Source organism: Sylvia atricapilla, chromosome Z, assembly GCF_009819655.1.
Source record: "Sylvia atricapilla isolate bSylAtr1 chromosome Z, bSylAtr1.pri, whole genome shotgun sequence".
Classification (NCBI taxonomy): domain Eukaryota; kingdom Metazoa; phylum Chordata; class Aves; order Passeriformes; family Sylviidae; genus Sylvia; species Sylvia atricapilla.
Window position 1 is genome coordinate 15252897 of NC_089174.1, and position 23781 is coordinate 15276677.

The 23781-nt window shown below is 39.4% G+C and overlaps 1 protein-coding gene across 3 annotated transcripts in view; it reads right to left on the minus strand.

Annotated features, from left to right (window-relative positions):
- The window catches only part of CHD1 (chromodomain helicase DNA binding protein 1), a 55182-nt gene extending 51947 nt beyond the window's left edge, over window positions 1-3235 (minus strand). For 2 of the 3 annotated variants that reach the window (XM_066339026.1, XM_066339025.1), the window contains exons 1-2: window positions 2894-3233; window positions 885-1087 (exon numbers count right to left, since the gene is read on the minus strand). In XM_066339026.1, the coding sequence (XP_066195123.1) occupies window positions 885-937 (53 nt within the window). In that variant the 5' untranslated portion in view covers window positions 938-1087; window positions 2894-3233. Of the gene's footprint in view, window positions 1-884; window positions 1088-2893 lie in introns of all 3 variants that reach the window. The other variant, XM_066339027.1, reaches the window with a different exon arrangement.
- Between the last annotated feature and the right edge of the window lie 20546 nt (window positions 3236-23781).

Sequence of the window (23781 nt, forward strand, 5' to 3'; positions counted from 1 at the left end):
TTAACTAACCAGTTCAACAGGCTGTAATCTGACAGTAAGATGGGCAGAAAAACAGTCAAAAAGCACCTCTTAGAGGAGAAGTTCAATGCTCACCTTCTATTAATAAGATGACTTTTGAACCTCTAGGTTTATCATATTTCCAGTTTTAGAAATCTAAACTTTGTAGCACAGGAGGGGCTTTTTGAACTCGGAACTGCTCTAGTAAGTGAATTTAATTCCACCCCTACAAAGTGGCTGTCACTCTGCATGGACACAAGGACATTCTAATCAGGCTCTTCCAAACGTGAACATTCTGCACTTGACAGAAGACTGTAAATTGACATTAGAGGACTGATTTTAGGTTTTTTTTAAAGAACATGGCTGGAAAACAGTCCTTTCACTTTCAAAAACAAAGTTAACACTTTCACCTATACTAGTCTGACAGCTCTGAAGAATGACAGAATCATCAAGTATTTCATCCTGAAAACTCAAGGGAACAACTGTCCCTTTAAAGGCATTCTAATTAGGGTTTTATACTACATATATTATGCATGTGTGCCTTGCACTTTATAGAGGATAGCTTTAACATCTTAATTTGATGTTTTTGATACTCCAGGCACTTTTTTCCTCAAAAGGGATACTATTCTTCTGGATGCTGACTGGCTTTAATACTACTTCGGCTTTATTATGTAAGACATATACATGATCACTCCCATTCTTAGCTGAAATTATGTGAATGTAACAAGCAGATTAAGCACCTGTAAGAAAGCAAAGCCAGTCTTCCTAACTATGACCTGCCTGCTAACCACCACATTTCAGCATTCAGTTCAAATATAAATTAGTTTTAGTAAACAAAATATAAGAAAATACATATTCAAGAATAAATGAAATAAACAAGTGCTTACCTTGACTCTCCACTACTGTTTCTTACACTTTCTTCATCACTGTGCCCATTCATTGTAAATATTAAGAAGTTTAAAGAAATAAATAAAAGTCCACTCAAGTTACAAGGTGGATTTCAGGAATCCACTTCTTGCTGCTCTGTATGTTTTCCAGATGTGTTTGCTCTATTATTCTCAGCGGGTACTCAAGATTTCTCCTGAAATACCTAAAATAGGAAAGGAAAACATTAACACAATTTTAAAGTATGTTTGCAATTAAAAACATACGAAAAATAAAAGGTTTTTTTCCATTAACAGTGAAAGGTGGCATATTTGACATCACATCTGTAACTCAATAATAGCATTTTTTTTGTGTGCAACCTGTTCATGGCTGATCATTTCACTACCATTCCCTTTTCTGAGAAAAAAAAAAAAAGTATTTTTCCTGCCGTGTGTGAAAACAAAAAAATAACATCCAGAGAAGAGCAGGTCTTCATATTAGTCATTAAAAAAATGGAAGACACACAAAATAAAATACACAAAATGCAGGGAAAACCTGTCTTGCTTTTTGTTTGACTGCAGCAGGGTTCCAACATACACTTCTTTTTGCCACTACACTTCTTTATGCAACTTTTCATGGATGGTGCTATAAAGATGGTAATTTATGCTGAACTACTCACTGCAGGAGAGGAAAAATTACAGAAATCAGGTTTTCTTTAGTACTACAGGGTGAGAACAGTTTACTGCCTATCTGCACTACACATCACATCTTAACTTTGGGCATAGCATTGAATTCAGGACAAAACTGATCCAAACAGTAAAGAAAAAAAAAAGCCTGCTTGAAGAGATATGTAAAAATAATGTTCTGCTAAGATCTGCTTAGTAAAATATATTTCATGAACAAAACATAGTAGAACATGCACAAAACATTTCCAGGAACAAACATAATGCTACCCACTTGCAGCTGTGGGCAGGAGCAGGACGATAAAAGATTGTACTGTTTAACACGAGCTCCCGCTAAATCAAACCAGCAAGATCCCAGAGATGGAATGATCATTATTCCATGTACATCAGTCTCCTAGAGCAGATCACTACGCAGTCAGTATTTGATGCAGCCAGAGAAAGTTTAGGCTCACGCTAAATGGGCCGCAAGTAGAAGCTCAGCGATAATCAGATCAACTTGCGCCGTCACAGACTTAGCGGTGCGAAGGCGACTAGGGTCTTGCCTGCCCCGGGGTGCTCCCCAAGAACAAGCCACAGCCCAACCCGGAGCCCATCAAGGCGGCGGTGAGGAAAGTCTCGCTCTGGGGCGGGCACTGCCCTGCGCTTACACCGCCGGGCCGCTCCGGCCTGCGAACAATGGCGATGAGGGACGGGAGCGCGGTGGGAAGGAGCCCCGCAGCCACACCGGGCCCGCGAAGCGCGGCCGGGGACCCCGCGGGGGAGTAGGGGGCGCGCCGGGCGACACCGCGCCCTGGGCTCACGGGAAAAATCGCGGGCGGCGGCAAAACTTTCTCCCCGCCGCCCGCTCTCTGCTCCGCGCCGACCCGATCCCGACTCTCACCCTCTGCCGCCCGCGCCGCTGCCTCGCTGCCCGCCCAAAGGGAGCGCGGGCAGGGCCGCCCGCCCGCTCCGCTATCGGCGCGGCCTGCACGGGCGCCGCTCTCTGGCAGCGCTTCCAAGGCCACCGCCGCCGCCCTGCACGATCGCTTCCCCCGGCGCCCCCCACGGCCCGGAGCGGAGCCGCGGCCGCTCCTGGGCCGCCCCGGCGGCTCCGCACGGGCTCCCCCCGCAGGACCGCGAGGGAGCAGCCCAACCGCACTGCCCACCTCGGCCCCGGAGAATCCCTCCCTCCCTCGGCGGAGAACAGGGAGCGGGCCCGAGGAGCCAGCCCGGCGCCGGGAATCCACCCCCCTCGCGACTGGCAGCGGGGCCGCATTTCCTCCGCACCGCCCGTCCCCCTTCTGGCTTTCATCTCCGGCAGCTGAAACAGCTCCCGGCCGGCGAAGGGAGCCATGGCGGCCTCTGCCTACCTGCGGTTCGCGGGGCCCGGCCGGCCCAGCCCTCCCCGGGCCCCCCCACGGCCCGAAGTCTCGCTGCGCCCCGCGGGGCGTGCTGCTGCTCGTACCGCAGCTCCGGGTCGCGGGCAGCTCCCGCGGCGGCGGCGGGGCCTGGGCGGCCGCCGCTACTTTGCCGGCTCCGCGCTGCCCGCGCCGCGGGCTTGCTCGCTCTGCCGCTCGAACAATGGGGTCCGGACCACGCTGGGAGGGGCGCAGGGAGAACCGGGGTGGGCGCCGCTCCGCTCCGCCGCCGACTCCTAAGTCCTGCCGACCGCCGCCATCACGCCGCCGCTCCGCTCAGCCTCCCCCTCCCGCGGTCGGATGGAAACCCCGGGCGTGATGTCAGCCCTGCGCCCTGGGACCGACCGGCAGCGGGAGGAGGAGCCTCGGGCGGGGGCGACGAGCAGCAGCGCCGCCGCCGGCCCGCGCGGCGGAAGCGATGCGGTCTCGCTGGCCGCCGCCGCGCTCGGCCGCAGCTCCCGCCCGCCATCCGCCCCTGCCTGCCTCCTGCCTAGCGCGGGGAAGGCTCCCGTCCCGGTGTGGGGGCGCAGGGCGCTGCCCGAGGGGCGCCATGAGCTGAGCGCCGCGGCCGCAGTCCGGAGCGGGCCGCCTGGTACTGGCGCTGCTCGGCGCAGGGGTTTTGTTTGCGTTTTTCGATGTAAAATCACGGCCCGACGACAAACGCAACCGCGTTTCTCGCTTCACGCGGTCACAAGCGGTGGTGGGGGGTACTTACGAAGGTTTGGACTGTCCCCTGGCCGGGAGCTGCCTGCCTTCTTGAATGCAAACATCTATGCCCGGTCCTATGCCCGCTTCTTGCCAGTGGTCAGCATGGTTTAACGAGACGCATGGTCCTCACTGAAAAACCCAATAGCCCAACCCCGAAAAAAACCCAACACACAAGCAAAAAAGTAATTTAAGTAGCGTGTCCAAACGTACCCAGAGTGGCAAAGGAAAGTAGCAGCTGAGAGAGTGTGCTGTAAGCAACACAACACGGAGCTGGAAAGTGGAAGCAGCTTACCTGCCTTCTTCCCGGTGAAAGCACACCTGCGCTGTAAGGCTCTGTTACTCTGCAAGAGGATTGTGGGGACATTACTGACTGACGTCTGGCACCAGACCTTTGAACACCTTGCAAGCGTGAAAGAGGTCACGTCAGTAGGAAAACATAGTTTCCTCATCAGTGAAGGAGATCTTGAAGAAAGCTACTCACCGTGTGGGGTATACGAGAGGAAGATGGTCACAGCTGTCAAATGAATTCAAGCTTGAAGAGTTATGTTGGCCAGGACCCAGATGTGAGCCACAGTCAGTCAGCTGGAGACCTCTTGGTGCCATTATCTTTACTCATGGTTGCTCTTCCGGGGTGAGCAATGCTGGCTGTCCTGGTGCTCGGTGATGTGTGGACAGCTGATGTACGCACCATGCTGCAGCTGAGTTGGTTAGGTTTCCTGGAGCCTGCCAAGGAGCCTTCACTGCACCAAGCATGATGTGGCATTGGGTGTCACACTCAACGATTCCCTGTCTGAGGAGCTGCAGAGGCCAGATGAGGCATACACACTGGCTCAGCTCTCAAGCACTGTGTAGGAGATCACCTCAAGACCTCAGTGATGGATGGCAGAGAAAAAAAATCCCTCTAGAGTTAAGAAAAATGCATTTAGGAATTGCTTGGACAAGCAATTGAAAACAGCTTGAAAGTTTACAGCAAGGGGGTAATTATGCTATGCTCCTTACTGAAGCAATGAAGTTTGCCCAAGCCATCCTAAAGGAAAATATTTTGTGATAGATAAGAGTGCTGCGAAGAAACAGTGCACTGAAGTTTAAATTGAAGAGTGTCAAAATGAAAATAAATTTTAAATTGAGGTAAATTAAAAATAAAATACCTACCCCTTCCACAGGCAGGTGGTTGTTCAGCCATCCCTAGGGGAGCAGCGCTCTATCACATATCCCACCATCCTTCTTTTCACCTCAGATTTATATACCGAGCATGATGGCATATGATCTGAAATATCTTTGTGGTCATTTGGCCGTATTGCCTTCCTGTATTTTGCATTGTGGCTGTATTCTGGCTGTATTCTGGCTGTATCCCTGTCCACCACCTTGTGCGCCTCCAGCCTCCTCACTGGTGCGGTGGGATGAGGAGCAGGAAAAGCATTGACTCTATGTAAGCCCTGATCAACAGTAATCAAAACATGCTTGTTTCTTCAACACTGTTTCCAGCACAAATCCAAAACATAGCCCCATTCCAGCTATTGTGAAGAAAACTAATTTTATCCCAGCCAAAACTAGCACATCTAGATGTTTAATTGTATTTTACTTAATAATCTTCTCTGCTTTTTCAGTTTTCTTTACCTAGATTTGTTTAGTAGAGTTTCTCAGCTCTCAGCCTTGGAAATCCCCTTCAAAGGTATGTTTTCACAATGTTTCCAGTTAAATAACTGGAGATAGAACTGCTGTGATACCAGCCTCATCTGCTATGACAGCCAAAACTTAGCCACTTAATTGTGTGAACTAGGTTACCACTCAGCCACACATGCAGTGATCTCTGTGCAGTGTGGTAGTAGCAACAGTTGTTACTTACAGCGCTTAAAAATTGCCAAAACAGTGTCTGGAGATCTTTCTCCCCATCTATGTGAGAGAAGGACTTTCCTTTCACTCCAGAACTTCTTTGTATTGCATCTTTCACCAATTCCTTCTTTTCTAGATGTCACAGTAAAGTATGGATGACATTCCTATCTTAGCAGCATTTTATACGGTAAGTAAAATTGACTTCTGGCATGCATAGCTTTCAGTCTGCATCAAGAGTGAAATACACATAATGCGTCACATTTTAAGGACAGGTGGACAAAGCTTATTGTCATTACAGAAGGCTATCACCTGTGGGAAAAAATATACTTAAACATAAAATAAAGACTTTTTTTTTTTTTTCTTTTTTTTAGCTATATTTCAAGTTTCTGGCACCTCACGAGTACGTGGGTGGGTATATTTATTGTGGCTAAGGTGTCACTGATTTTACCCCACCCCTGCTTCTACAACAGTTTGTGAGTTGGACTTTTGCATATAGACAAGTTAGACTTAATATGCTGTACAAGATAGCTGCACTGTTAGGCAGTGAGCACAATCCTTTTCAATGTCTGTGTTTTCAGGTTACTCATCTTTCTAATGCTGGTAGGGGTTCATGTTTATCACAGTAAATTATGTTTAAGAAAAGACTTATTACTGTTCTATTCTTAACATTTGGAAGTTCTGGACAAAGAAGCTTTTCCTTTTTACGTGTTGAAGCCTTCAATACTGCATGTAGCAGTCTTTAGTGAGTCAAGATAGACATAAGAAATATCCTGAGACCTAACCATGCACTGTTGTACTCTGGTTATTTCACTTTTTGTTCTCTTCTTTCTAAACAGCTCCACCACACTTAGTACTTTAATTTTTCAGCTTCTGCCCTTCTAAATTCTAAATACCGTAATTCTAAAACATGTCCTGAAGAGCTCAAAGACCACAGCTTCAGATGTAATATCATATCATTTTCTTTCTCTTGAATAGCTGTTAAATACAGCAGATATAGTCTACTTTGCTTATTTTCATGCATTTTCTATCTCTACTATTATTCCATTTAATTTTACATTCTCCCTTCTACTAAGAAGCTATCAATAGCAATTTGTTCAAGTAACACAGTCATTATCCTGTGACTTGAATACTGCATTTTTCTTGTCTTCTTTGCCTCTCACACTGCTTTTGTTTTTACCACACCCTGAATCTTCACTTCAATAAAAACCTATTCTTTTATAGAATTAGTTGAAAGAAAACTTAATTGATTCAGTGCATTCAGGCCTAGGAGGAAAAAGTCTGAATTTTTTTCAGTTTAGTTTATTGGCCACTTTCAGAGTATTCTTGCTAGAAAATCAGTTTAGTTTAGATCTGTGACTTGCTTAGATCTTCACAAACAGTTGATCAGAAGTGGTTGTTCCAAAATAATTTTTCGTAAGATGCAAAGTCTTGTTAGATTTAAGTGTCAATTATCTGCCAATACTTAAAGGGCAGGTAGATTTGCCAACTGCAGTACACAGAAACTGGAACTGTGGAAGAGAAGATAAGTAGTGAGTAGTTTAGATACATTGGTTAAGTTTGACCAGCTAAGCGTAGGGGGTCTTTTCATTATTTAATTATAAATTTCTTACTTTCTTTAATCAATTCCTTAAAAGATGTCAGTACATCATTTAAATTATTTTCAAGTTAAAAATAACACCTCCAGCTGCTACAAATGTATGCATAAAATTTCTTAATTATATGTATTTAATTAAATTGAGCAACAAACTGGTTGCCAGACTTCACAAAGTGAAGCCTTGACTAAGGCTTCACATAAAGCTACACATCACAACCGACTAAAGCTTTAACAGATTGCTATCTTATCTGAACAAAGTATCTGTACACAATCCAACCTCTACAGAAACATTATATCTCTGCATTTGCTGAATATCTTGCTGGAAAGGTCAAAGAAGTAACATCAACAGGGGCGTTTGTGCGGTTATAATGAGCCTTTAAAGTTAACATGCATCGGGACAGCTGAGAAAATTCATATTTTTCTTTAAAATACTGTTTTGTTTAGTCTAAGTCACTACAGAATAAAATTCTGATGTGAGTTTTAACATTTTCTTTTTTGTTTCTGCTACAGTCTGTAGTTTTTAAGTGAGCAAGTTATTTTTGCCCTTATAGCTTGTCTGTCAATGAAACTGAGTCCTTTTTATCTAGCTTTTCTGTTTTTTCTTTGTGACAAAGTTGGAAACATTAATCCTCTCCAAAAGCATCTCCTGGGTATAAACCTTAGGTGCCAAATAAGCATTATGTCTATTAGTGTTTTCTTCTTGGTGTTTAGCTAATGAAAGTGTAAATTGAATTTTTCTTTTCTTAGATAAGAACCTGAACAATCAAAATCATGTTCTACATGTAGGTTTAATATGCCATAACTCTCCTTTAGAGATCTGTTATAATATTTCTAGGGCAGACTGCCTTTTTTCGGGGTTTGCAACAGTTACATCATCCAAGTCTTGTTCATCTGGCACCTTTCTTGCTTTCCTTGTTTGCGGTAGTGTATCACAAACTTCTACAGGTTTCATTTATGATCTGTCTTCCCAAATCCTGGGGGCTGGCCAGCTGGCCTGGTTTGTAGAGCATTGGCGAGGTACACTTGGTGTGTAGATAGAATGTCACAGCAAAAGGTATTGTATTGGGCAGGTCTGGTGGAATATGCACCCTTGCTTAATGAACTCCCACCATAAGGCACTTCTTGTGTTGTGGGCCCTCCTCTGTGACCGTATGTTAGTGGGAACCTGCTTTTCACTTTTTAATAAGCATGGTTATGTGGCTTTATGCATAAAATGCCAATTCTTTGTAACATGCCACTGTAGCCTTAGTTTTTTCTAATTTACTGTAAGTTAAGAAGCATTAAGTGGCATAACTATATGCTACTATATATAACACTGTATTTACACTTGTAAATTTTATTTGCAGGCCTATTTCAGTTACAAGCTTTCCCTGCTCATATCTGACATATCTGACAGAGCTTACACTCCAACTGTTTACAAATGCAGATGTTTGGGACATCCTCTCTGCTACAGGAAGGCCATTCTTGGGCACCAGTTCTAGCAAACCAATATATTTTATGCTCGTATATTGATTACACTTGGCCAAAACCTTGAAAATTAGGCCCTATGTACTGGAGTAATGCAATTCTCTAACTAGACCAACTGAAATCACATATTACATTAGACTTGGTGCAAGTTGTGTAAGACTGTTTTGGTTGTTTTTTTTCCCTCTGAGTTGCGGCAGTATGGGTAGGTCATGCTAGAAATTATACTAATGAGTAGAAATTTTACTAATGAGAAGTCTTCTGGTACTTCAGTACTTTTACGTATAAATAAGTTTATAAAGAGTATCAGTTTACAGTGTCTGAGTCTCTCTCTGAGAAGAACTATTAGAGTGTGCAGAATTCAGGTCAAAGCTAAGGTTACTTAACCCTACTGCGGTTAGGAAAAAATAGACTAAAAAATTTGAAGGAATCATATGTGAACGGTTTATTCCAGTTACTAAATGAAGGATGAGAAGGGGTGCTGTCTGAAAGAGGAATCATGCTTCTGTACTTAAACATGTAACATACTTCATAAAGGAGTATTTGGAAAAGACCTGCACTATATTGCTGTGTACAACAAAACAAATTGATTCCTTGATGTAGAGAGTGATAGAAAGCAGTGATTTTGAAGCTGAGACAGTCACAAAAATGTGACAGCAGAATATATTCTTTCCTTCAAGTGTTTGTAGTGTCATTCAGAATTTAATCCTCAAAATATTACTGCAAGACACAGTAAATAAGAATTAAAAGGATACAATAGCAACAGAAGAAAGAAGGCTACGAAGTGTTAACTGCATGTACTTTACAGCAAGACACTAAAGACATAACAGTGTCTCTGTATCTGTTTTCTCAGGGTTAATTTTAAAAATAATTATATAATTTATTTACTGCTAATATAAATTTTAAAAGAGCGATGGGACCTCAGATTTTTGGTAGTCTTGTCTGAGACAGTTCATTAATGTATTAAAATATACATCTCTGTCTCCAGGTCTTACCAACAAGATCGGATAAAAGTTCTTCCTGGAATTATTGATACCACGTTTTAATTCTTCCAAAAGATTATAGAAGTTAATGATTCCCCTTAGAAGTGGAGCTGAGAACTCACTTTAGTAGGAAGAAACACCTTAGAGACAGGCATTTGTTACTTGAGGCAGAAGACAGATAATTCAACCCTAACATTTAAAGAAATGTAAGAGAAATACCTTTGCTGTCAGACTACCATTTAAGACTCCATTGTCCAGTCATATAAGACAAGACAATATAAGAGAAGGCTTACATCATGTGCTAGAAAATGTGAAGCTGTATGTGAGGGCAGGAGCAAAAAAGATCTGTGAGTGTTTGGCAGTTGCAAACTGTAAAGTTATAAAGTGTCATATACTTTCTTAGAAGGCCTCATGAGTAACAAGAATTTCTAATGTGAGTTTTAACATTTTCTTTTTTGTTTCTGCTACAGTCTATAGCTTTAAGTGAATAAGTTATTTTTGCCCTTATAGCTTGTCTGTCAATGAAACCAAATCATTTTATCTAACTTTTCTGTTTTTCCTTTGTGATAGATTCCACTACACATGCTGGGTTGACCATGGCTGCCTGGTAGACACAGAGCTGCTTTCTCATTCCTCAACATCAGCCGGATGAGGAGAAATTTAGATGAAATTCAAGGGTCAAGATAAAGACAGAGAGAAAACCTACTAAGTAACATCACAGGAGGAACAGACTCGACATGAGAAAAATAATTTAATTTACTGCCAATTAAAATAGAGTTGGATGGTGAGAAACAAATACAAAATATCTATACTGCCTTCTCTTCATCCTTCTTCCTTCTCAGTGGTTCAATTTCAGTTCTTCCATCCTAACTCCTTTTCCCAAGTGGTGCCAGGGTATGGGAAATGGCTGTCTGGGATCAATCCATAACAGCTTCTCTCTGCCACTTTTTCCTTATCACGCTCTTCCAGTACTCCTGGGTGGGTCCTTTCCATGGCATACAGTCCTTCAGAAACTGGCTCAACATGGGTTGTACATAGGCCACAGTTCCGTCAAGATAAATCTGCCTCAGCATGGGCTGTAGGGGAATCACTTGTCCAGTTCCTGGAGCACCTTATCCCCTCGTTCACTGATTTTGGTTTCACATATTTCTCACTCCTCTCTCTCAACTGTTGTGCAAAATTTTTTACCATTTCTTTTTGATAATTTTCCAAGAGGTACCACCACTTAGACTCTAGGGCTCAGCTGTCCCCTGTGTCCACTGGAGCTGGCTCCAATGAGCTACGTGGGACACACACGGGGCTGCCCCTCAGAAATGTCCTTGCAGTCCACCACAATGATTGTAATGTTGCCTTGTGGATCCAATGCAATAAGATACCAAGTCACTTTCACCATAACAAGATCTCCAGTCTCCAAATGGTTTCATATTTTACCTCCACTTGAGCTGCTCAGTTTCCTTGAGAACTGGTACTCCATAATTCTGAGAGTAAGAAGTTTTTTCCGGTGGCTGACATTAGCTGGGTACGCATTCCTGAGCCTCATAGGAAGTGTGCAGTATTTGTGCTGGAACTGGATAGTCCCTTGAAGCACAGGCTGTGAGACAGAACTCAGGACTAGTATTTGTCCCATGGAGGTCCATGAATTGTGCTTTCACAAAGACATGAGTTATGCAGAAGGGATTTAGCAATTTTTCTTTTGATTGCTCTGACAAAATAATTTGCTGAGATGCTTCTCTGTTTCCTGAGGAAGTCCTTGCAAACTGCTAGCTGTGTGGCAAGACTGAGGGATATGATGACTGGAAGTAAGAACACTATTGCATTGCAGGAAGTTATGTTCTTAGATCCTTGTATTTGTATGTGTAAAATGAAAAAGGTCTTGTAGAGCAGAAAACAGGAGTTATGGACCTGACTGTGAATACAAGCTGTGCCTCTACTCTTCCATCACAAGAAGCTGGGAACAGCTGCCCCCTCCATAGATAATAAAACTTTTCTGTCCTTCTGAAGAACATGAGAGGCATACAATATCTGAAGGGAACTGGCAAAAGTGTTCAACCTGTTTCAAAACTGAAAAACACTCGGCATTTGAAATTTTAATCAGTTTCCCTAAAGGGATGACACAGTAAGGAGCTGTGAACTAGGTATTGCTTTATATATTATATATATGTATACATGTAAGACTGGACATATGCTTGCTTTTAACACGATATTCAAGATAACAGTGTAAGTAAACTTCTGCGTTTGGACACCGGCATATTAGATCCTGGGCTTTTCAAATTAGGCACGTGAATTAACAGTACCTCTTGTTGAACTTTCAATGGTATGACCCCTTAGGTGGAGATTGCAAGTAAAAGCACTGCTGTAACTCAGAGAGATTTCATTGACTTAGTAAATTATTATGAAACAAGAAGATGCAATAATATTGTTTGTTAAAGAAAAGCATCACAGGAAATTAATACTTGGCAGGACTGTATTTGGCCATTCTGTGCATCTAAATTGAGAACATTCAGTGATATGGATACCAAACATTCCTCTGCATACTGGGTAAAGCAGCTGTATCATATAATTTCAACCTGGGATTCTCTTTAAGAAGCTTTTAGTCATTTAAAGAAACTGAAAACTTAAAATTCAGAAAGTGTCCAATGGAGTATATCTGGAGAGTCTTGATCTAATATTCTAGTTTTAAATACATCTACAGATACATAAATTAGAAATCCTACTGCAAAAATGCATCAATGTTTTTTGGAATATCCATTAAAAAATAAACAAAACTCCTAATCCCTAGAACTTTACTACTGATGTAACTGTTGAGGGCTGTTTTTCATAAAAGGCATTAGATCATATGACCAAATTAATGAACCATATCAGGTGTCTTCATTTCAAATAAATCTCTAGCGGTCAGTTAGTTCTCCTGGTCAGTCCATGGAATCATGATGATTCTCACTACTATTGCAAATGTAATAAAAGTGTTCACATTAAATTACCCTCCTCAATTTAATTGGTCACACAAAATGCTGCTTTATTTTTTGTTGTTCTTGATTGAAGATATTTTCATATGCCGGAAGTCTTACCACATCTTTCTATTAACACAGACTTAAAATACAGTGACTCTGCTCCCCCCTCCCTCCTTCTTTTCAATGTCAAAACGAAATTCAGTTATTGAATTTGGAATAGACAAAGGATAAAATGTCAATTTCTGTTTTGAAAGTCCTGGAAAAGTAAGTCCAATAGTGCTTTTAACTTTAACTTTTCTAAGAATACTAGACAGGAAAATATTTTTGCAACTTAAAATATGATGGGAGTGTAGAATAGGAATGAAAGCTAGCTTTAGTTTATTTTGATTTTGTATTTTTTACCAAACAGTTTAAATCATTTAAAATCTATGCTAACATTAAGGAAGCAGTAGTCAAAGAGAGAAAGCTACTATCATATGCTGTATATTACTAAATTTTACTCCTGAGTTCCAAAAATAAGAGAAGTGTAAAGACAAGTGAGAAAGAGTCCTCCAAGATATAAAATGTATTCATATGCTTTGGTGCAGAATGCTTTGGTTCATGTTATTGCTATTAAAAACTTCCAGAGCACATTTATGAAAGTGTGATGATAAACAGTGATTGTGAATTGCTTGAGATCACACAGCTGTGTGAGACAGTTCTGACAATTAATCAGAATTTTCCTAGATACAGAAATGGATTACGTTTGATAAGTGGACAATAGAGATATACCTTCCAAATCATGTGATTGAGGATTTCTCAAACTGATTTTTAACATAATGTCTATTTTAATTTTTTTTCTTTACTGGCACAATCATGAGGTAAGTCAAACCTGAAAAAAATTTCCTATAACTCACAATTCCAAGATATGATTTCTCCTGTTGGAAAATTAAGATATGGTTCAGTAACAAGCAAACCAAAGAATTGAATCAGCTTGTCCCTAACTATATTTTAAAGTCATTCTTCTATTAGCTAAGAAATATTTGCCATTGCTTTGCTATGGTTTTGGGGGTTTTGTTTGCTTGTATTTTAAATAGTTTTGAAATTCAGCCCTTCAAAAAAAGCCTTAGGGGCCACTTTTTGAAGCTCTTGGTAAATTAAAAATAGTACTGCTTCACTTACAGATTCTGGGTTATCATGTAGCTGTTGTGCAAAAGCCTCTATTCTAGTACTTTTGTCTGCCTGAAATCTGAGATGTAGCTGGTGAGAATTCCTAGCATAAATAAAAATCAGTGATTTTGGGAATGAAAGCTGCCTTAATACAGTAAATTTTCTCTTATTAGTAGATGTCTTTTTTACTTCTTGAAGTAACCTATTCATTGGAAATTCTTGAAGTAGCCTGTTAATTGGAAATTCTACTTGGAAACTAATTTCATGTAAGTAGTTTATGTTTTAAAACATTTTTCCTAGTATGTAACTACAGCCTTTCACAGTCAGTTTGCAATTGGTACTAATAGTTTTAGTAGTATTAGTAGTTTTAATTTATCTGAAATACTAGTTTTTCATAACATATACTAAAATCCAGGGGGAAATCCTCCACATTATTAACAATTTTGTTATGAAACAAGCTCTAGAAAACCATAAATGGAACAATCAGCATTTGTAAAAACTGGAATTGTGGATGTTCTCCAAAGACAGTGTAACTTTTATTGACTATGAAATTGATTTAATTCTGTAATGTTGGAAGAGTTTACACTAGTAAAGTATCTGCCCTATTTTGGTTTATAATTCTTAATAATAATGGGAAACGTTTTTGTAATAATTTTTATTTCTGTGTTTTAACATTGACAAGTTACAATCTGAAATACTACTGGCACTTGAACTTTGAGACTAAATGTAAAAAAGCATGATCTAACATGTTCTTATGTTTCTATTCTAAAACTTGGTGAAATTTGGTACAATTTGTGAGTGTGCATTAGAAGAAGCATCAGTGAGAATTCCAGCTAGACCCAACAGAATTATTTAACTGAATCTTCAGTATAGTTTCAAAGTGTCAGTTAGTTTTACATATATTTATACTACTTTAATCAGAATTGATACTCCTGAAGGAGTCATAGTTGAGGTGTAATAGCACACATTAAGGTATTCTACAGAAGGTACTTATTAAACTAATATGTAGGTCTACTAATTCTAAACCACTGCTGTTGAGTTGCCTTTAGATTTTACTGTGTTTGCGGTTTTTTGGTTGGGTTTTTTTTTCCTAGATTGTTAAGGGTAACTTACATTAACTCAAAAACTGGAAGATCTTATTCCCTTCTAAAAGGATGAAGTCTGCAGATAACTGAGAAATATTACTAAACTGAGAAATTACTAAACTAAAATTAAGACCTTTATCTTTCATCTCTCATTGTTATTTTTGATACTTAATATGATAACATGGATATTAGAAAGGGACAAAGAAATGGCTAGTCTGATCACTAACTGGAAAAATGATTTGTTTTTTAAAAAATGCAAATACCCTGTCAGTAAGCACATAAGGGTGGGTCAATTTTTGAATAAGTATTTTTGTAACTCTGTCCTTCAGAGTGGTGTTGTGCACTTTCTAGATTGAATGAAGATCTCTGAACAATTACTGCTTAATCAGGGTGAATTGATTGTAGTAAGGAATGTTAAAATGCATTAAGATTGTAAATTAATCAAACATTATTTATCTGTAGATAATCTCAGTATGCTTAATGTCCTTTACAAGTTCTGAAGTAGACAAGGGAATTTCATTATAATGTTTTAAAATATAACTTGTTACATAAACCTATGTGAAAAAAAAAGGATTTTGTTGGAAGCAGATATCAATCATTCTAATAGAACATAAGACATGTCACAGGTGTTTTTTGCATTATAAATTTTTAATCAGTGATAGTGAAAGGTGATACTTACGGAGAAACATATGATCCAATAGTGGTAACCCCGGTGGGAAAATCTTATAGAAAAGGTATTCTTGACAAATTAGAAGATTAGGCAATCCCCAACACTATGAAGTTTAACAAGGATGGATGCTGGATTCTGCTCCTGGGACAGGGCAGCCATGGCTGGTTATGAAGTACTAGAGAGCAGTGCCATGAAAGGGACCTGGAGGTCTTGGTTGATTGCAAGTTAAACATGAGTCAGCAATGCCCTGGCCCAGATGGCCAAACATAGCTTGCCCCAGCATTGCCAGCTGGACAAGGGAAGGGATTGTCCCTCTCTGCTCTGAGCTGGGGCAGCCTCACCTTGAGTGCTGGGGCAGTTTTGGGCACTGCAATACGAGAAAGACATTCAGCATTTAGAGAGCATCCAAAGTAGGGTCATGAGGATGATGAAGGGTCCTATGAGAAGCAGTTAAGGTCACTTTATCTAACTGAGGAGAGACCTCATCACAGTCTACAACTTCGTTGTGAGGAGAAGAGGAGGAGCAGACACAGATCTCTTCTCTCTGGACAGGACTTGGGTAAATGGTGTGAAGCTGGGGAGGTTTTGGCTGGCTATCTGGAAAATGTTTTTGACCCACGGGATGCTTAGGCACTGGAGCAGGATCCCAAGGAAAGTAGTCACAACAATACCAAGCCTGAAAGAGTTCAACAAGTGTTTGGACAATGCTCTCAGGCCCATGGTGTGATTATTGGGGTGTCCTGTACAGGCCCAGGTGTTGGACTAGATGATCGTGATGGGTCCCTTCCAAGTTAGCATATTATGTGCTTCTATGATTCTGTTCCCTAAAATCTCTAAAATTAGGAGTCAAAAGTTCAATTTAAATTTCATTGCATTCTTGTACTGAAGTATAAAGGCCCTAAAAATTGCTACTGGGCTTATTGAAACTGAATTTTTTAGTCAACAATTTTAATTTCTTTTTTAATAGAATAAAAGATGGGAAAATTTATTTTCTATATAATTAGTTTATTACTTCCAACAAAATGTGAAGAGTAACTTGACCTAAATACATGTAAATACATTTTCCACATCAACTCCCACATTCCTCTTCCCCTTCTACAAAGGGGATCCATGGACTGAATAGGCACGCTGATTAAAGACATATTTCTTGCTTTTTGTTTTAAGAAAAACTTTTAGGTTGTGCTTAACAACAGTTAAGTAATGAACAAGAGAGGCAAAAAGAGCACTGTCATGGCAGTGGCTTGCCATCTCCAAATAGCGTGTCAGTGCTCAGCTTGTGTCTGAGGATTGGCTTTTCTGGAAAAACTATACCCCCAGTTCTGACTGCTAGGCATGTCATTGTATGGCATATGGCGTTTGCATTTGTTCAGATGGGGTCAGCTGTCCTGGCTGCTTCTCCTCCCAAGCTCTTGCTCACCCCTGGCCTGCTTGCTGTAGGGACAGAGTGACAAACAGAGAGGGCCTGGACTGTGCAAGCTCAACTCAATAACCAAAACACCGGTGGGTCACTGTTCTGGTCGCAAATGCCGAGTGCAGCACCATACAGGCTGCTATGAGGAAACATAATTCTATCGCAGCTAGGAACAATACAGGTATACAGACTCTAACGCGTAACTCTATTACTATAGTGCAAATTATTATTGGGCAGTCTTTTTTTTGCTTAGCTGCTACTTCCTCTTTCTGTGCTTAGAGAGCTTTATTAGATCTCTGATGGCCTTTCAAGCACAGTTCTGTTATGCAAAGTAAGGTACTGTTTCTATAGGGTTCACTGACAGAGCTTCCTTGAAAGTTATCCCCAGGTGCATTGTGTTTGCATCAAGACTTGAACAGTGCGGAGGTGGATGGTGATGGAGACAAGGCTGTTGTGCTTTGGAGAGATATTATGGACAAGGAAAATGTGTCATCAACAGAAACAGCTGTGAGTGCTCTTAATTTCACTAATGCAGTGGAAGGGCTGGAGTGACAGTCATGAGTAATTAGTGCAGGGAGATGAAGCTTCAGCAGTAGTTAATATATAGACACTAGATATCTCTTCACAATCAGACACTGTCCAGATCTGAAAATTGAAGGGATTTTAGATTTTGAAGGCAATATTATGTTCAGTTTGGTTTTGATTAGACTTGAATGATGTTTTAAAATAATCAAATGTTACTTCCCCTTAATTCCTATCATGTGTAGAAATTTCCACTCTTATTTCCAAATTCTTTACATAATTTCTGGAAACAAGCCTAAAATCTTACCAAATTTCGCAAGTATATGGCTGTCATTATATATATTATATTATTCTATAGTATTCAGAAATTATTAAGAAAGGAGGAAAAAAAGTAAGGAGAAAAAAAAGAAAACCTGAAAGAAAACTCCAAACTCTTAAGTCCCCAAATACAATTCTTTCATTCTTTGTATGAAGCTTTTTGCCAAATAGAAATCCAGTATTGCAATGTCACTGGAATCATCAAAGATATGTAAGAAAAAAAATTGGCCTTTCTCACATTATCAAAATGATAGAGAAGATCAGTTTTTCACCCTAAAATCCATTTGAGCGTTCTCTTTGTTACACTCAAAATTAGCACTGTGTTCTCCAGATGTGATCTTATGAACATGATTAAGCCACGTTTGGTTGTGTAGCTCCCCCAAGTGCTTGCTTGTCGAATGCCACCTTTGAGTTACTGCAAAAGGCACATATCATGAAGCCAAGCGGCAGTAATGTCGCTGATCTTGTTCTACAACTCCTCATCAGCTCTGAGGTCCCATTCTAATAAACATCTAACAAAATCTTCTTGTTAGAAGGGCTGCCAAAACTGAGTGAGGAAAGGTTTTCTCTAGCTCTTTGTTGCCCCTCGTACTTCTTGTTCTGCCATGTAATCAATACCCCTGTTTTGCCTTGACAAAAGTGAGCCTCAGAGATGCCTGTCCCATAACAAATATTAGCAATGCACTCTAAAGTTAGCATGTCTTCTGGAGTATCCTTCACCGGTGAAAAGAGGTGCTGAGACAGCCCTGTTTTCCGCATGAATTAGTGTGAGATGATTAGATGTAAAGTGACTTCGTTACTAGTATTAGGATGCAAAGTCAAAACTTGTTGCTATACCCAACATTTTTAAGTTCAGCTGCCAAAATTCTGTACACTTGTACCAGCAGGACCAAGACAGTATATTTTGAATTTGCTCCTTTTTCTGCTGCAATGACATATTAATATTATTGATAATAAAAATAATATTCCAGGAGTGGCACATTTGTCTTTTCCACAGTAACTGCTAATACAGGACTGGACTAAAAACTTGGAAATATGATACTTACAGCTATATACAGAGGGATTTTGGCTCCCTCTAGTGAAAAAAGGCATAAACATTACAGTGGCAGATTGGCTTGCCTGTTAAGATATGGAAGAGAATATCATTCCAGGATGTTTGACTAATGCACTGCATCACCTCAATCTGCTGCACAAGGCAATCAATGGGGATAATCTTTGCTACCCATGACTGGATGTCTCATTCTGCAAACTCTTTAGGCGGATTTTAAAATTTATTCCTGTACAAAAATACAGAAGGAAAAGCTGCTGTCAGATAGACAGCTGTTGGTGTGAGAGTTCTGGGGTTTCGTTTGTGTTTCTGGGTTTGTTTTGTTTTGTGGTTTTTGTTTTTTTTTTTTTTTTTCAACAGCTATTCCTTTTGCATTAAAGTACATGTGAATATTCAAATTAATAAAAAGGATCAAAAGAGAAAGACAGGTGGAGTGTGAAAAAGAGGGCAGAATTAAAAAAAAAATCAGATCCACTTATGCAGAGAAGTGGACTCTGAGTACCCCTATTCTATTCCTAGCTGCCTTAGATCAACTTTATTTTGCTTTTCTTCCTCTTTTTTTTATAGGAATAGAAAAGCTAAGTGAGAGAAGAAAATGAAGGGATAGAGCAAAAGAACATGTCTAAAAGAGAACAGTAATATTGTCAAAGTAACAAAATAATGATTATTGTTGCCAATGTTCAACTGAAGAACAGGTTGTCAGATTGATCTCAAGCTCTGTTGGTGTGGTTTAAGCTATTTATTTTTCCTAGATGACACAGCCCTGCTTAAAGTGATTATAACAAATGGAAGAGGCACAAGAAGGTGCCAGTAACATTGTTTGAGAAGAAGTCTATAATTTTTCATAATTTGTCAAGATTTAAAAAAAATCTGTTTTCCTTTATTTTCTTTTTTCCAAGACAAGGCACGAAAAGCAAAACTTCACTTCCAGTTTTCTACAAAGATCAAGAAAAAACAAGCTGTTGCGTTTTCTGTTCCAGCCTATTCAGAATTTAATAAATGAAGACCTAGGCAGGCTTCATTTTTCACAAGAAAGCTTTATTTTCAAACAATGATTTGCCATCTCTAATATGTTTTTTGTTGCAATTCTCAGAAACATAGAGTTTAAAGCAAACAGAAGGAGGCTGAGAAAGACTTAAATAATTGCTGGTTTGAATGTTCTTTTTAATTTCCTTCAGATGCATTTACTGCATTTTCAGATGCAGTAAATCCATTTCCTCAATGAACTATTAATTGTCCCAAAGGGATATATGAATTCCAAAGGATGATTATTTGAATGGTAGGTAGGATATGATCATTTTCTTGGTAGGTGCTCTGTGTTTTCTTTAATGGCTGAGGTTATGGGAATTTTTGTGTATTATCCAGGTAAATTGCTGTTTAATTTGGACTGCTTTATAGTGTACATATCTTAGATTGCAATAAAGTACCTTGAATTCAAACACGCAAATGTTTAGAGAAGAGAAAAATTTGGAGGAAGTAAATGCTGGCAGAGAAGTCCACAAAAACATGTATCAGAGAGAAGAACTGAAATCTTCCTAATGTGATATCTTACCTACAGGCTTTTGCAGAAGACTGGGACTGTTTACAGGAAAGGGGTTTTTTTCACCTGCACAAAACAAAAATAAGAGTGCACAAATAAATATTTCTAAGCAGGAATTTTCTTTGGGTGAGAGAAAAAAAATTAGGCCTGGCTTTATAGAAAAAAAAAAAAAAAAAGCCTGGGTTATCAGAGAATTGGTTACCTTGTCTTGAGAAACTGCCTGTCCACAAGAGAAGGTGTCAGAAGAAAGAGTTTGTCCTGCTGTTTAACTGCAATTTACATTTTTTTTTAAAGGAGAGGATTTATTCTGCTATTAGGAACCTGAGAAGTTCTTATAAGAATGTTGTAACTTGTGGTATAGTCTCAGATGATGAACTGTTCATGACAAGCTGGCCCATTTAAGTAAAGATGTGAGAGCATATTTGGGAACTTGACCATGTTTTCTTCAGAGACAGAATGGCAGGGCTGGGTTTTCCTGCTATGTCTACAAAATAGTTCAATACAAGTAAATGAATTTTATAGGAAATAAAATTGAAAACATTGCCTGAGAAGAGTATTAATTCACACTTGCTGCTTAGCATTGTGCAAATTGTAATATACAAAAGAAAAGGATTGAAAACTAAAATCAAGCTGGAGTTTCATTTCATTATAGACAGTGATCATAAACTTGCAAAAAAAGACGCCTATTCTGACTGGTGAGATTTTTCACAATAAATAGTAATCAAAGATGATGAAATCATTGTGTAACATATTGAAACTATTTTGTAAATAATCTAGTAAAAACTACAGTCAATTTTAAAACTACTTGAGCCTGATGTGGTGTTGTAATAATTTGTAATAATATTTAAGTTTTTAATAAAGCCATTTGCCCAAAATGCCTAATTGTCTGCTAAATAGTACAGAAAAGAAAAGTATTTTTTCTCTGTGGTTTCTAAGCTTTAGTAATGCAGTTGGATCACACTTTGTCCACAATTAAGGGACTAAAACCTTCTTATGGAAGCAAAAAGTAGACTTTGTAAGAGAAAACTCAAAGGCAGTGTAGCTCAGAATAACAAAAAATATGAATATTGTCAATGGAGAGCAACTAAAAATACAGTATTTATGCACGGTGTAATAATTCCAGGTCTTTCTGGAATATTGTTAGTCACTCACCATACATACATACATACATGCATACATACATACATACATACAAACATACATACATACATTCAGAAAACGAGCTATAGATTCTATTAACATCTGCTACTTAAGAAATAGGGAACAACACTGCAAATAATGCTGTGCATGTAATGGCCAAGTAATTAACTGGGCAAAGATAACAACTCTGAATAGTTGACTTGAGCCACATGAGTAGTATCTTCCCTGTAACTAAGTACAGTAAAAGAAAACACAGATACTCCAATTATAAATTTAAATCAAGTAGGTTTTCTGAAATAATCTCCTCTGCCTGTCCTAAACAGAAACTTCTCTTCTTGAGCAATGTGAAACCATGAATTTTTAAAACTGTGGAATGATTTTTACCTGATTTCTGTCTTTCTTTACAGTGTATGATGCTATTGTCCTATCATTTAGAGAGTGGAACAATTGCCCTGAAAGGTAAGATTGAAAGAGCTGGTGGAGTAGCTGTTGGAGAAGAGAGATGAGGAGCAATGTAATCAAGTCTTACAAAGTCATAGCACTATTTTTGGGAAGTCTTAAAATCAGAGGTACTCCTTAAACTAGTAGGAAATAGCTAGTAAGAAGAGCACTTTAAAAAATAAAGCACCCATCCATTTTTTTCCCACAAAACTCGCAGTCAACTTTTGCTTCAGTAGACTATAGAGACACACAGAATCAGGAGGTTCAGAAGGGATTTTTAAAAAATCACAGAAAATGATCTGTAAATGGGGATATACCCTAAATAACTGTTTTCTACTGCTGGCAGTGAGAGCTGGTCAAGATGGACCCCTAGCGACATTCTTATAACCCTTTTTTCAGGAATCCTGTGTTCTTGCATGTGACTTCCAATGCTCTTGTTTTCCATTGGATTCCTCTCTATCTTCAGGCTGTCACTTTGCCAGTCATGCTGTTAGGTGATACTGTTCTTTTGTCATACTTGTTGCACATACATATTGTACTCTTTGGCCAGGTTCATCTACTCAGAAGCAACATGAGTGACTAAGAAACCTGTAGCAGATGCCTAACCTGTCTGTTACATTCTTCTGCTCTAGCATTCAACAGATTGGAAGTAGATAGACCTGGGATATGCGCTAGGCAAAGTGTGTGAAAATGTAGATCTGCTTTCTACTAATCCCTGTTCATTGTTTTCATTTAGACCTGCAGTTTATTTCTTCTGTTTGTAAGCAGGACATTCCCTCCTGCACCTTTTTTTCCCCCACTCCTATAACATGAAGGTAGTTAGAGTTTTCTTGGTGCTCTTAGACATTGTAGAATGACTGACAAAGAGATTTCAAGAAAAGCACAGTTAGAGCAGGGAATATGCTTGGGTCGAGTAGAATATACTTATTTAAAAACCTTCTTTGAGTAACTGTTACATCATTAAACTTTTATCAGCACACAGTCAAAGGAAACAGGTCTAGGCGACACATGAACTTCTATTTCTTCCTATAAAATGTTGCATGTGAGCTCAATGCTATTTGAAATAAAAAGTATTCAGGCAGTGTTAACATTTTGTAAGCTACCTTATTAGACCTGGTTTCATGAATTTTTTTTTACTTAAATGAATTTTCAACCTGAAATAGGCTATAGTTTGTATTAGAAATAGGACATGGACATGCAATATTTGGATATCTGTATAATGTAAATCATAGACTTTCAGGAGAGATTGAACTGATTGCATATCACTACTAGTTTATTTTCTTCCAGCTATACAGAAAAAAAAATATCTTTGACTTTACTGTCTTAGCTTAGATTGTTCCATGGAGTTTCCATGTAGATGTTCCATGTAGATTTTAAAATATATCTGCACGGTGGGAGCATTTCTGAAAGAATGTTAACCTGAGACTTTCAAAGTACATGTAGTAGTATTCCTTTTATGTTATTTTGTATCTCTTGGATTAATATTTTAAAGACCTTAGGTTGCATTTTGCCCATGAAACCCCACTTATATATTAAAATGAGACTAGGAGTTGACATAATTTTGTTCTATAGCTTCTCAGCTTGTGAGCATAGAATTCCCTTAAGAGGAAAATGTCTTTCTTAGATACTTCTTATTTCAAAAAGGAAGATGGCTCATGATTTTATGAGGAGTTGCACTAATGGGTTGCATAACAGAACAGTCAACAGTAGCTCTGTTAGAGTGAAGCAGCTAGTTGCTCTTTCAAAGAAACTGTCTTTTCTGTTGCTCTGAGCTGAAGTCGTAGTGTTGTACCTACAGTGCGCACAACAATCATTCAGGCACTGCCCAGTGATCTTGGGACTGAAATTTTGAAAAGGTCCACTGCCCATGCAATTGATGTTACTGAAGGGGAGATTTTGGTTTTCTTCCTCTGACACCAGCCTTGACTCTTTACCAGGCTGACCTAACTCACTGAATGGCAGGATATTACCACCACTGCTTTACTG